This window comes from Drosophila hydei, unplaced genomic scaffold, assembly GCF_003285905.1.
Source record: "Drosophila hydei strain 15085-1641.00,03,60 unplaced genomic scaffold, DhydRS2 tig00000060-arrow-pilon, whole genome shotgun sequence".
In the NCBI taxonomy this organism is placed as follows: Eukaryota; Metazoa; Arthropoda; class Insecta; order Diptera; family Drosophilidae; genus Drosophila; species Drosophila hydei.
This window is the reverse complement of record NW_022045656.1, coordinates 484,193-498,508: the sequence shown is the minus strand read 5'-3', so window position 1 is coordinate 498,508 and position 14,316 is coordinate 484,193. Positions and strand designations below refer to the sequence as shown.

The 14,316-nt window shown below is 38.7% G+C and overlaps 2 protein-coding genes across 3 annotated transcripts; one reads left to right on the top strand and one right to left on the bottom strand.

Annotated features, from left to right (window-relative positions):
• The first annotated feature begins 43 nt into the window (after positions 1 to 43).
• On the top strand, positions 44 to 1,681 carry LOC111599735 (26S proteasome non-ATPase regulatory subunit 7). The gene is made up of 2 exons (XM_023315492.2): positions 44 to 434; positions 496 to 1,681. The coding sequence occupies exons 1-2, from the start codon at positions 260 to 262 to the stop codon at positions 1,347 to 1,349; spliced, it is 1,029 nt and encodes a 342-aa protein (XP_023171260.2). The 5' UTR covers positions 44 to 259; the 3' UTR covers positions 1,350 to 1,681.
• Positions 1,682 to 3,186: 1,505 nt separating this feature from the next.
• LOC111599666 (sodium-dependent serotonin transporter) lies at positions 3,187 to 14,061 on the bottom strand. 2 transcript variants are annotated; one of them, XM_023315370.2, is made up of 7 exons: positions 10,520 to 10,865; positions 10,162 to 10,438; positions 7,008 to 7,218; positions 6,478 to 6,930; positions 5,876 to 6,170; positions 4,188 to 4,388; positions 3,187 to 4,132 (listed from the first exon to the last, which is right to left on the bottom strand). In XM_023315370.2, the coding sequence occupies exons 1-7, from the start codon at positions 10,709 to 10,711 to the stop codon at positions 3,887 to 3,889; spliced, it is 1,875 nt and encodes a 624-aa protein (XP_023171138.1). In that variant the 5' UTR covers positions 10,712 to 10,865; the 3' UTR covers positions 3,187 to 3,886. The 2 variants fall into 2 exon arrangements, with proteins under 2 accessions (XP_023171138.1, XP_023171139.1); XM_023315371.2 differs by lacking the exons at positions 10,162 to 10,438; positions 10,520 to 10,865 and adding an exon at positions 13,799 to 14,061 and having other exon boundaries at positions 3,191 to 4,132.
• Positions 14,062 to 14,316: the final 255 nt, after the last annotated feature.

Here is a 14,316-nt window from a genome sequence, read left to right as displayed (position 1 = left end):
GTATGAAAATAATTTTGCTTGCCTAGCGTTATTGCATACAGTAATCGCTTTTAAGTAGTATTCAGTATTTTATTCAATATTACACTCATCTCTAGACACACGTCAAAGAAGAAGAATTTGCTTGTCATTTCGGTGTTTCGTTCAACTGTTAACCGCAGCAAAAATTGCAATTGTCACGAATATATTTTAAGGAAAACACAAGCATAGTACGCTGTGCATAAGAAATCCCCAACAGTAAAAATCAAGCCACTAAATCAAAATGCCGTCGCTGGAGGTTAGCGTAAACAAAGTGATTGTCCACCCGCTGGTTCTGTTGTCGGTCGTGGATCACTTTAATCGCATGGGCAAAATTGGCAACCAGAAGCGCGTCGTTGGCGTGCTTCTTGGCTGCTGGCGTTCCAAGGGTGTGCTAGATGTCTCTAACAGTTTTGCGGGTAAGTAAATAAACAAATATATATTTTAAAAATGTATATTAAGTATCCAAATGCCTTACAGTTCCATTTGATGAGGATGACAAAGACAAGTCAGTGTGGTTCTTGGATCATGATTATTTGGAGAACATGTATGGCATGTTCAAAAAGGTTAATGCACGCGAGCGAGTTGTGGGCTGGTATCATACTGGACCGAAACTGCACCAGAATGATATAGCAATAAACGAGCTGATTCGCCGTTACTGTCCAAACTCTGTACTAGTCATCATAGATGCCAAGCCAAAGGATCTGGGTCTTCCGACGGAAGCATACATATCTGTTGAAGAGGTGCATGACGATGGCTCTCCCACTAGCAAAACCTTCGAGCATGTACCAAGTGAAATTGGCGCCGAAGAGGCCGAGGAAGTGGGCGTTGAGCATTTGCTGCGCGATATTAAAGACACCACCGTCGGAAGCCTATCCCAGAAAATCACCAACCAGCTAATGGGTCTCAAAGGCCTGAATGCACAATTGCGTGATATCAAACAGTATCTACAGCGTGTCGGCGATGGCAAGATGCCCATTAACCATCAGATTGTCTACCAACTGCAGGATATTTTTAACCTTCTGCCGGACATAACCAACGATCAGTTCACGGGTACCATGTACGTGAAGACCAATGATCAGATGCTGGTCGTCTATTTAGCTTCTATGGTCCGTTCGATAATTGCTCTGCATAATTTAATTAATAACAAATTGGCAAATCGCGATGCGGAGGAGGGCAAGAAGATAGTTGAGAGTGATGGCAAGGATAAGAATAAGGATAGCAAGGATAAAGAGAACAAGGACACTAAAGATAAGGATGCCAGCAAGGACAAGAAAGCTGATGAGAAGTCCGACAAGAGCAAGGACGAGTGCTGTAAGAGTAGCAAAAAATAGGAGCGAAAGAAAAAACGAAAATCACGTCGCAAACGAAAAAAGCAGCCGCCAGAGCCATAAACGGCATTAGAAAAACATCTATAATAGAAGCAGCAGACAACAACTACAAGATCAGGAACATATTTTTGGCCAGCTTAGTGGGAGCTGTGAAACATGTCAACAAATGTCGAAAAGAATAATAGCATACTTAATTCCTCTTCATAAAACTACATAAATATATCGTACCTAGTTATATAAATATATATAAATAAACGAAGCCAGATCCTCTTTAACTATTTTGTATAGCTAAGTACGCTAATCAGTAACCCAAGCAAGTTGATGTAATTAAAATTTAATAATTTTAAAATTAAATGCGAACATTTCGTTTCAGTCCGTATTGAGCTTTTCAGATATGAAAATGAATGTACATCGATTTGCTAGAATCTTTGCTTAAAAATGAGCTTGAAAGCTATAAATGTTTTAAATATAGTTCTATAATTTAAAATAAACAAGTCTTATTTACTTTAAGAGTTATTTCTCTGATCGTTTCCATATGGATTGCTTTTAAGGCTAACAACGGAAAATAAAATTGTAAATGCTGTTGATTTTATATAGCTCAGCTTTTGGAACCACAAAACTAATTTTATTTCTTACGCTTATAATATATACACTCAGACAACCTTTGCGCTAAGAAGGGAAGACAGTTCCCTGTCCAAATCGACGGATCTGCCATCCGTAGCACCGGCACAGCCAAGTTCTTGGGACTGTTGCTTGGTAGAAGGCTGACCTGGAGAATTCGCCGAATTAACAAAATGAAACAACTCAATGAAAGGCTGGAGAAACATCTCAGAGTTGTCGGAAAAAAATCCATCCAACAGCTACGTGTCAAGCTACTAATCCACAAGACCAGAATGAAATCCATATGGACCTCTGATTCAGGGGCACTGCGAGCCATTGTAACATTAGACAGATATTTCAAAACAGAGCGTTAAGAACGATCTCCAATACACATTTACTCTACTCAAACAAGGAAGGAAACAATCCAGGAAGAATTCAAGAACTTTTGAGTTTATTAATAGATTTAGAGGCTAACCATCAACAGCACCGGCTTCCGCCGCCTAAGAAGATACCACCCGCTGAGCTCACTCCCTCTTTAAATATCCCCCTTAAGACAATACAAATAATATAATCGAATTACAATTTGCTGATTTTTCTATCCGACAGCTTGCAAATACAAATAGGTAATAAAAAAAAAAAAAAAAATATATATATATATATATATATATATATATATATATATATATATATATATATATATATATATATATATATATATATATATATATATATATGTATGTTGTTTGAAGGAGCAAAGGTAAATAGGTCCTAATATATTTATATTTGCCAAATATATTAAAACCGATCTAGCTTCACTCCTCCGTTTATTCCTTGCCGTAGTTAAAATTAGGTTTTTAATAAAATCAAACACAATTCGAATTGTTTATATATTTTATTTATTATTTCTCTTGGTACTGTCAATACTCTATTTAAATATCAACTTCACAAAAACAATTGCAAATGGCTGTTCTCCAATTGTTTTTACAGTTAATTAGAGGCATTCAACTGCTCATACCGTAAGCCATTGCACAGGGTATTCGCAACATGTAGATAGATAAGTATTATTTTTAACAACAATACTACTATTGATTTGCTAGTAAAAAGCATTTGTTACCGATTTACTTGCACATTATACAATTAGCTAAATGCTAGCTTCAATTGGAGCAACTTTAAGTTTATCTTTTAATTTAAACTGTATCATAATACCTAGTTATCTTTAAGAAGCGCGTGGCATTTTATGTGTATTGGTATATATGTATGTATGTATAGTTATAATATATAGTTATAGTTAGTGTTAGTTTTCATAATTACGGTTAGACGAGTATAGTTTTTGCTAGTTTTAACAGTTGTGCACTAAGGATTGTTATACACTTATTACAACATTTTTATATACGTTAAATACTTGACATAGAGAATTAGAGATATTACCAGGTGGCCCGAAAAGCTTTGCAAATGGCTGTTTGCGAAGTTTTTCCAGATGAGTGCAGCTTCAGATGATTACATCCTCAGACCAACCACTCGCTGGCTAGAGGAAATTTGAGTGGCTTGCAGCTGCTGATCTTAAGCGCGCGGTTATTGTCCTCGGCAGCAGTTGTTGGATGGCTTGAATAGCACTTCTCGTTGACCGAGCCGAGATTGAGACTATGGCTAAGACTAGCAGTAGCACAACATGTATTAGGATCATTCCCATTTCCATTTCGTGTGTTTGTATTTGACAACGACTCCTTCTCCTCTGCAGGCAGAGCATTACCATCTCTCTCTGTATAGCTAAGATTTGTGTGATAAGCATAGTAACTGTTGAGGTCCATCAGTTTACTATTACTCAGTTGCATGTTTGCTGTTGTTTTGTTTGTTGTTGGTGAATAAGCTCTACAATTTAAACTATAAATGTTGATGTTGGTGCTGCTGGTGTGTATATTCAAATGCACAGCATTGTCATGTCACACCGAAGTGCCCTGTTGACCAGGGACCACCGAGCCACAGGTCACATCCGGCTTGAACGATTGCTGCAGTCTCTCCTGGCATTTACCCTTCGATGCGAAAAAGAACTTGTATATCATGTACATGGGTATGCACAGCACCGACGAACAGGTAACGGCCCAGCCCACCTGAATGCTCCAAGGCGGATAATAGAACTCCTCGCCCAGCATTTCCTTATAGCCCAGTATCGAGAATATAAATATGGTCTGCGAAATAGAAAAACCTGTACTTGATATCACAATTCATGCTGGATCCACTTACCAGCAAGAACACTGGGCTTATGTAGGTCCAACAGATGCGCCAGAAGATTCCTGGCTTGGCACCCAGCATCTGCTCCACATCCGCGCTGAAGCGATCAACGCCATAAAACCAAAAGACACCCGCTGCTTCAACAAACACCACAAAGAGTATGGCTAGACCGGGTCCGTAGACATTCAAAAAGTTAACCAATACAACTCCACCCTGAAAATCAGAAGGCCAAAACTATCAGACATCTGCTCCATGTTTGTTTGATTTGCACTGTTCACTTGGATGTATGTCTGTCTTCCTCTATTCGTCTCCATTTAAAGTAGCTACAAAATCTAATATACAAAATCTGTATACCCTGAATCTGTATACCCTGAATTTGTAAAAATGTATGTAACATGTAGAAGGAGGTATGGCAAACCCAGATTCTTGATTAAGACGATGAGCTGAGGCGATCTGACCATGTCCGTAAGTCCGTCCGCTCGCCACAAACGCTTGAGACTTCAAATCTTAACCCCTTGTCCATAAAATTGCAAATGCTAGAGTCTTTCGCCTTGACAAATACACACATAAGAAAATCAATCTAGAAGAAAAGTTATTCAACAATGAAGTTACCAGAGTAAAGCCCATACTATAGCCCAGACGCAGCCAAAGAGCCTGCCTCTGTGTGCGTATGTCTGTGTTCCTGTATTGTTTGCAATGTATGCATAACAGAATCGGAAAGTGGTTCGAGTATCTCCTCCTCGCAGGGCTCTGAGTATCTCCTAGCTAGCAACTGAGCAGCCGAGCAGCCTCGACTAAAGCACTCTTACTTGTTTCTTTTAACCTGCGTCTATCTATTTCAGAAGTATATCTTTGATTATCTTTTATTTATGATATAGTCTAAACCTGTAACAATACGGATACAAAGCCGAACTTATCCAAACAATCTCTTGACTATAACAGAAAACGTATTCTGGGACATCCTTTCTATGTATTATTCTCCTTCTTTTTCCAGGCAAATTAATACTATAACCTTGCCAATTGTTATTTAACGGCTTCAGCCAATGCAGAAAAAAAAGATGGATGCAATGGTCCAAACTATGCCTGATGAATGGATTCAGGCGGAGTTCCGGTTTAGATATGCATAGAAATGGAATTGCTTGATCCATTGACCGCTGCACAAGTCGAGTGGTCAAGTAAAATATATAAAAGATACTAAATTACAATTTCAAATGTAATCAGACAAAGTGGCAATGGGCTGACAGGACGGGCGGACAGACAGAGAGTCAAGTGTTTGGCCAACCACCTCCTCTATTTAGGTGGTGGATGCTTGGCCAGGCGAAAAGCAAACAAGCGCGCGACCCACCTAGATGACAGGTGATAAAAATGCAGAAGCCCAAGCAGAAGTAAACGAAGCGGGCAAGACGGTTAGCGACTTGACTGGAGCTAAGTAAGTATGTGAGATTGTCTGAAGGAACGATGGAAAGCACTTAATATGGCAATCCATCGTTTTTTGCTTCAGCTAAACTGGCATATTTAAACAGTTAGCAAGTCTGTCCGCCCACTGCCCTGTCCGGCAGCAAGACAATCGCCAGTCATGGCTCTGGCTGCGTTTAATGAGCCATGTGGAGTAGCTTGTTGGGTGGTTCGCAGGCACTTAACAGTTAATTAAACGAATCACTCCGACTGATAGATAAGCGACAGCAGCTCTACATACTTACGTAGGTCATTGTGGGTAGCGCGCACAGAAAGATGAAGGCGAGCAGCAGCAGCACGAACAGCTCTCGCCGTCGTCCAATCACACGGGGATACTCATCGCAGAGTGCTGTTATCATCGCCTCCAAGCCGCCAAACGTGCTGTCCAATCCCAGCGTGATGAGCATTAGGAAGAATATAATGCTCCAAAATACGGAACCGCTCATGGTGGCTATCGCCTCTGGATATACAATAAAAACTAGCCCTGGTCCCTCCAAGCCCACCTTATCAATCGAAGTCTTCTGCACGTTGGCCATATAGCTATTGGCGTGAGGATATATTGTGGATTAAAAGAATAAATCATTTGAAAATTAAAAAGCGCAATTATTTTTCAACAAATGTCCTTTTATGATGTCGCTGAAGAAATATATAGTTTAATAGTTTAATATAAAGTTAGTTAAAATAGACAAGCCTCAAGTTTGATCGCTTGTTGGGAAGCCAAAAGCTTATTCAATAGACTTTGCGTGGAACACCTCAAGGGTGTCTTGCACCCGTTGCCGATATCTTGTTGATTCAGATTCTCATTTCTAAATTTATTTAATAAGCCATATTCTTATCAAATACTCACCCCAACACCGAAAAGATAACAAATCCCGCCAGAAAACTTGTCAGACAATTAATGCTGCTGGTTATAAGCGCATCACGATAGCAATTGTTGTTAAATTTATTATAGCTGGATAGAGCGAGCAGCGTTCCGAAGCCGGGACCCAGTGAGAAAAAAATTTGTGAGGCTGCGTCGATCCAAACTTTGGAGTTCTTCAGCTTATGCCACTCGGGTGTCAGATAATACTTGATGCCCTCATCAGCGCCAGGCAGAGAGACGCCGCGCACCAATAAAATAATAAGCACCACGTAGGGTGCCAGAGCCGTAACCCAGACGACCTTTCCAGCACTACGTACACCCTTCCACAGTGAGAAGTAGACGAGCACGAAGACTCCAAATACACAAAGCGCCAAGGTGGGCTTAACGGGCCCCATGAAATCCAAGCCGTTGCTCTTGTAGCTCTCCAAAACTCGACGCCTGTGATATATAGTAATGAACACACGCACACACATATATAATATAAATATATATATGCTTATAAATATTTATATTACTCGAAAAATTCCTTGGCCGGTGATGTAGCCAACTCTGTAAAGTTTTCACTTGTAACGGGCATACAGTTCTGTGTGTTCCACGGATTGTCACAGGACGTCCACGGCAATTTGGAAGTAAACGAGGCGAATAAGTAATATACCGCCCAGCCGATAATTGTGTTGTAGTACATGCCCATATAAATGTCGATCAGGCAAATTGCATAGCCAACACCTGGGGAGGAAGAGTTTATATGAGCAAATAGCGATATATACTCGTGGGAGACTTAGTTATCTTTACTTATCTTTTACCTTATATACTTTCTTTACATTCATATTCTTGGATTTTAGTAACAATTTCATTTCATTTGCTCCTTTTTATTGCTGCTCCTTTTTATGCATCATTAATTATTTATTCTTAATTTCCGTCAATATTTAAATGAAATATTTACAATATTGTCATGACTTACAATTTGGAAAACATAAAAAATTAAATATAAATGCACAAAAATATATATAAATAAAAGCCATTCGTTTATTGGTATAACCCACTGAACTAGTTTCGTGGCACAGTTCGAAACAGAAATTGTTTGTATCAATAGGTATCCGTTTTACGGAATGTGTGTGTGTGTGTGTGTGTAATTTTGTGTGCGTGTGCTGCGCAACATGGGATTGCCAATCTCTGATTGATAACGATGAGAGAATTCATCAACTTCAAATATTCCCACGTGACATTTTACACATTTCTGCTTATTGGACACGAGAGGTGGAATGCTGCACTGAAATGTCTTTACGGATTCCAAGGCAAGGCATCTCTATATACCTAAGCACCTTTCCCCTCACTGCCTTCAACACCTTATACCATTTATTTGATGATGCCAATAAGACACGTCACATGATTTAAGTTGGTTGGTAGCCTTCGCCATACTCAGACTTTGTCACAAGCGATTCTTATTTTACTACTGTGATACCCTGTACCAGTTGATAAAAGGTGACATAATTATTTTGTAATAGCTTCAGTGTAACTCATGAACATATTTGCCTCGTGTTAAACTCATTTCATGTTGCTTTGTTTTATAGAATTCAGCAAAAAATAATAAGAAAACTATTTTTAGTTAATAGAAACAGGGAGTTCAAATATATTATTTTTTCTGTATGAGATGCATATGAACGCTCTGTTCTTCAAAGTATTATTCAAGTACTATATCTAGTTAGTATATGGATGCCTGCCTATTTGAATATGAAATATAAAAGTGAAATATTTGAACTACATTCAAAATGCCTCTAATAAAAGGCTTGTGAGAGCTGAGAAATATAATAGGGTACCCCTTAGTCGATCACTTTCTACTAGTTTTATATTGTATACCTGTGTGTGTGTGTGAATGCTTTTTCCTCATTTCTATTCAGTTTTAATCGCCTGGCAGAAAGTTGGCGCAAAGGTTTCTCTAGAGCAAACACTTGTTGAGCAAATGACGACTGCCACAAAGTAATGTTTGTCGTTCAGCTCAGGGCCAGAGGCCCGGCGGCCCGGCGGCTCGGCGGCTCAGAGAAGCTGCGGAAGCGAAAGATAGGAGTGGGCTCTAGTGAGTCAGCAAAAAGTTGGTGCAAGTTTAAAGCGCTGTCAGCCGCAGGGTAAATCCACTTGTATGGAAGCAAAATCCATTTGGCAGCATTTTGTTTGCCATTTAATGAAATTATCAACTTGATACGCAAAACTTTCGAGTGTCTTCGTATCGAGATAAGTCAATTTATGGAGGAGGAGGAGGCGAAAAAGGAGGGCCAAGAGGAGGTGGCGACGCCTTGCTGCACAATTTAATTAGAGCTCATATTGCGCCTGATTTGTGCCCTATTCAAATTTGAATTTCACTTGAATGCTGCATTAATTGTTGCAACAAATTTCTGTCTGGCTTATCAGCAGCTCACTTGGCTCAACTCAAACTGACTCCGGTCCCATTCAGACCTCTCCGATAATGTCATCAGCAGCAGCTGAACAAAACAATGAGAGCAATTTCCCTGCGGGTGCCTATGTCCAAAATCTCCCCAATGTAACCCCAACTCCGTTACGTTTCAGCCCAGTTTTATCGCATCGCAACCATCAGCAACATCAAATTCAAACACTTTACAATTTTTGTCGCTCTGCAGGGCCTCTCGTATGTGTAATATTTTATATTTAAGCTGTTCAAATTAATATTGAATATGTGTATAAATATACTTTGATTACTTTCTGCAGGGCATTTAACTACACAAATATTGAACGCAATTTCAAGACTTTACATGCAATTTGTATGTAATGTGATTATTTTTTCTGCGTGGCGTTTATTCAATATTTGTAAATCATTTATGTAGAACAGCCATCAAAATAAATTGCAGTCTACAAAAATCCAGGTAAGCCCTAGGCTATTTTCAGTGCGCCTTGCAGTGTTGAACTGGTGGACTTTTAACAAAATAATTTAAATTTCAAACTCTGGCTTTAGAATAAAATATAATAATTCTCTTGTAATTATTCTATTTGAAATTTTATAAAAAGAAATCACTGAGCAGTTTCAACTTTTCTCATATACTTAGAAAAGAAATATATCACATTTCAAAATAGTCAACTCGCGTATAAATCTTCTTCATTTAAACATACTTCCACAGTTACAGATGTCCACGCAAACACACATTTATGTTCTTAAGTATACAAAATTCGAAACATAAACAACACCAAAATAAGTAAGAGTAGTCTAGTCGGGAGGGCCCGACTAGCGAGTACCCTGAACCCTGAAGAAAAAATAACACATACAAAATCAATATGCTGAAATGGAACTATTTATGGATAAGATGATAAGCTCGTACTGCGTATGGTGGTCAGAAAACTACATTCCAAATATCAATTAAATTTGTGGAGTCTGCCACGGCTCCTTCTGCATGTTACATACATTTAACAAAACTATTATCCCCTGGTTTCCCATTTTCACAGAGTGCTGGGTATAAAATAAATATAACCCATATCAAAATTATATAAACTATTTGACTCAGTTTAATTATATTTAACTGAAACAAAATCATTATTATATCCACGCTTAAACCAAGTAAAGAGTAAGAAATAATGATAGGAGTTATTTTCCACCCAAGGTCTCCATTAAAATGATCTATTATTATGTAAAAATTGATTTGGAAGATCTTCCGCTCAACTCACCTTTCAATGCTGGACAAATGCGCTTCCAGATACTGATGCAGCCGCAACGATGAAATTGACCCAAGGCCAGTTCCATGTAGAACAGAGGCAGACCACCGAAGATGAGGAAAATGCAGTAGGGCACCAGGAAGGCGCCGCCGCCATTCTGATAGCAGATGTAGGGAAAGCGCCAGACGTTTCCCAAGTCTACAGCAAAACCGATCACGGCCAAAAGGAACTCGGCTTTTTGGCCCCAAGTTTCACGATGTCGCTCCGTCACAGAAACGACCAAAACCCGCTGAACGTGTAAAGAGAGAAGTCATTGATGTAGCAGTTTCACTTACAGTTGCAATCGATTCCATGAGGGAGTTGGACCTACCTCATTGTTGGCCAGACGTGGGGCCAGAGGATCGGTGACCTTAGCGGGTGTCGCAGTGTCGCCGTCTTCCTCGTTTGAGTCATCCTCGTTGTTGGGCGACTCCTTGTTACCCCACGGCGTAGCTGTGGAAGCATTCGCCGCTGCTGCATTGTGCCCAAACTCCATGCTGTTGCGTTCCATGCTGCGCTCCATGCTGCCGCTGTTGCGTATATCTGGCGGTGCCTGTGCGGACGTTGTGGCCGAGTACGGCGATCGCGGTACTAGCGTGGCCAGTGGGACAGTGCCCTGCCCTGCCACGGGTTGCGTTTGCGACTGTGCCAGAGCCAAGGCTCTGAATAAACCTCTCTTTCCCTGGCTACCTCTATCTCTCTCTCTCTCTCTCTTGCTCTGCCTCTGTCACACAAACAAGCTCTATTTCACTCTGTCTCAATTTTTTGTATTGTTTGCTGTGCTTCGATTATTGCACTTGGCCTTCAGTGTTTACGTGCTGGCCGGCACATCCTTTGCCGGGAGGCGTGGCACTGGCTGACCTTGGAACAGCAATTGCGTTGGCCATTAACTGAAAGCGGTTAAAGGATTACTCGTTACTTCAAATGATGCACAACAAATGAGGCTCCTCCCAAACGCTGTATCGCACATACGCACACACGCGCGCGGACACACACACACACCTGTACACCATATGCATTACACCATTTGCAGAAGGCAGATTACATAGACTCGAAAATTTATATATTCAAAGAAATAAAGTAGGGTGATTCACGATAATAATATTCAAATAAGTAGAAAATATAATTATATAATATAACATATTATAGATAGATCAATATATATTGATAGAAGACGCAGCTTTGGGGGTTTCATTTGTTACGATGAAAGACGAAGCTATTTATTTTGCATATTACAAACTATTTATTTCTAATTCCAATTATCAATCTATATATAAATTTGCCTAAATGATAAGATAATCTTATTTTCTTATCTATCTGATTAGATACTTATTTATCAATTATATCCATTCATTTCTGAGATACATCCATTTACATAAAATAACAACATTAAAATAGGTATTATAATAAAGAATGTAAAATTTAACCTACTTAGTATCGAAGGTTACTGTCTAATAAATTTACTTTCAAGCAACTAAAATCGTTTTTAATTAATAATGAGTAACTGAGTTTAAATTGACATTTTATATTCTTTGTATTCGCTGTTTGTTTTGATTGGCTGCCCCTGACCACACGCGCATATACGCATTAATATGGAGACTCTGCCGGCCACATCGGAGTCCCCGAGGTGTCCTTTGTCTCGTAATCTATGGCTCAGCCATTGGGCCGAGCCGTGCTGGACCGAAAGCAAACGGACGATGTTCAATGTCAAAGCTGTAAATACTTGTAAACTTCAGCAATCTATACATGTATATACACGTATATATATTCATATTGTTTGGCCGAATTGAGGTCCTTATCAGTTGCAATTTCTATGCATGCGTAGCCGTCGGCTATTGTGGTCTGACATGTTGGCCTTTAATATTTATTGGGACAAGCTTCAATCGCAACCTGTTGGCTTGCTTTCATATATTCGTACTCCTAGCAATCTGAATAGCTCTTCTTGAGATACTCTCGAGTGTCGAGATAAGTCGCAGTTGCTAAAAGACATTTGCATTGCTTTTTAATTACATTTTAATATATTAGAACCTAACGTGTTCCCTGCACATATATGTATCTCTGACTGAGCGAAGGAAAAAACTGCGTCATAACAGATTCTGATAACACAAAGAACAAAAAACAACGCGAATAATTAAAAGGCAGTTTGAGATTGGAAGAGAACAAATGGCACGTGTGAATTGCAAATTAATTGCTTATGTTAATTTGAGATAAAAAGAATTTAAGTGAATTACGTGTAAGTAACGTTTAAAGCTTGAATAGAAATTATATATAAGTTAAATACTACAAGTGTTTATTGTAGAGAAGTTAAACTCAGAACCGAATAGAAATTTAGTTTCAAAAGGAAATAAGACATAGATTAACTGATATAAAGCGCTACGACTAGAGTTCATTGTAAATATATATAGATTTAAAATTATATATATATATATACATGTGTTTTAAATATATATATACATACTTAAATGTATTTAATATGTAACTATATATGTAAATTTATCGTTATATAGAATAGAATATATATATAAATATATATATTTAAAATCAGCACTTTTTATTGACTTATAATAGATTTATATATTTATATATTTTCACAAAGCATAGCAATAAGAATGTGACACATAATTCCTTATTTTCTGAATACTTTAAATTACATAATACATTTTGAAATAAATTTTTTGACGAAAATAATTTAGCATAATGTGTTTAAAAATTCTATAATTTAGTAAAAATTACTTTTTATTTTAAAAATTCAATATATATATTTGAATGATTCACAACACTATTCGTAATATCCACAAAAATTTCAAGTCCTGCATATTGAAACGCACTTGATAAAGCCTGTTGCTTAGTTTTTTCTGTTTCTTCAACATATAATAAAAACTTTCACTTTTCTTTCTGAAATTAGCTTCATTGGAAATTTGAGTAGCGCGCGCCGCTACGCTGTGGCAACTGCTGGCGTTGCGAGCGAGGCGCCTCCTTTTATACACGCCAGGACAACAGCCGAGCCGAGTTGTTTCCCTTCGTGCGTTGCCCAAATGTATGCGGGCTATGCTTTGCTCTGCTCGAGGCGGGGGCTGCACGACTTCTGCCTGATTTGGACAGGTGGCAGCTGTAACTTAAATTGCAACAAACTGTTGCGTGCCAAAGTTTACTGACCGGGTATGTCGGTGGAGGGAAGGCAGTGTGGCAGGGGATTGGATATGTGTCGAATAGACAGTCGATAATTAGTACTTAGTCTAAGTCTAAAGCCTAAACGAGAAGGAGAAAGATAAATAGAGAGAACGATATTGGCAAATGAACCCAATGAAAATGGAAATTCAGGATATAATGATTAGTATGGTTCATGTAACAGGCAGAGGGAGGCATGGCAGACCCAATAAAGTGTATAGATTCCTTACCAGGACTAAGACCTGAGTGTCAGCCCATCTATCACTATGAACACAGCGATCTCTTACGTTACAAAAGCTAGAGACTTCAAATTTTAAGTATATTGTCTTGTACATGATTTATTTCTTTTCTATAATGCATTCCATTTTCTTATTATTAGTCGGGTAGTCCATATACTGAACTAAATTTATAAACAATTCGTATTTATATCCAAAATGCTTACTTATTAGGTTTCATGCCACAGAGCAGAAGTAAATCCCCATTCCATGTTCGTTGTTTATATCCTCGTTGCTTTCGACCCTCAGATTAGTATGGAAAATATATTAGTTACAATTCTCACACGACTTTCAAGAAATTGATTCTAAAAAACACTTCACATTTCACAATAAACGATTAGAACCAGTTATCTAGTGTGCAGCGCTATAAATTGCTCATTTAGCAGCTTTATAATTTATGTCGATGTAAATGTTTGCATACGAAAGTCAAACAAATTTCATTTTAATTTAATTTCTAATGACTCGCGAAGCGGGCGAGGCGGCTTTCTGGGTTGCATATTTTACACTGATTATGCGCACCCTCTGCTGCTCACGTTTTATACGGTTATACGGTTAAGGTGGGTGGTATTCGCCACTGGCTGATCTAGCAGGAAACGCAAGAAAAAGTTTGACCAAGCTGACCTCACATTGATAGGCTTAGCTCTGAGATCGACAGACGTGGAGTTCACTTAGCTTGTAGCCAAGA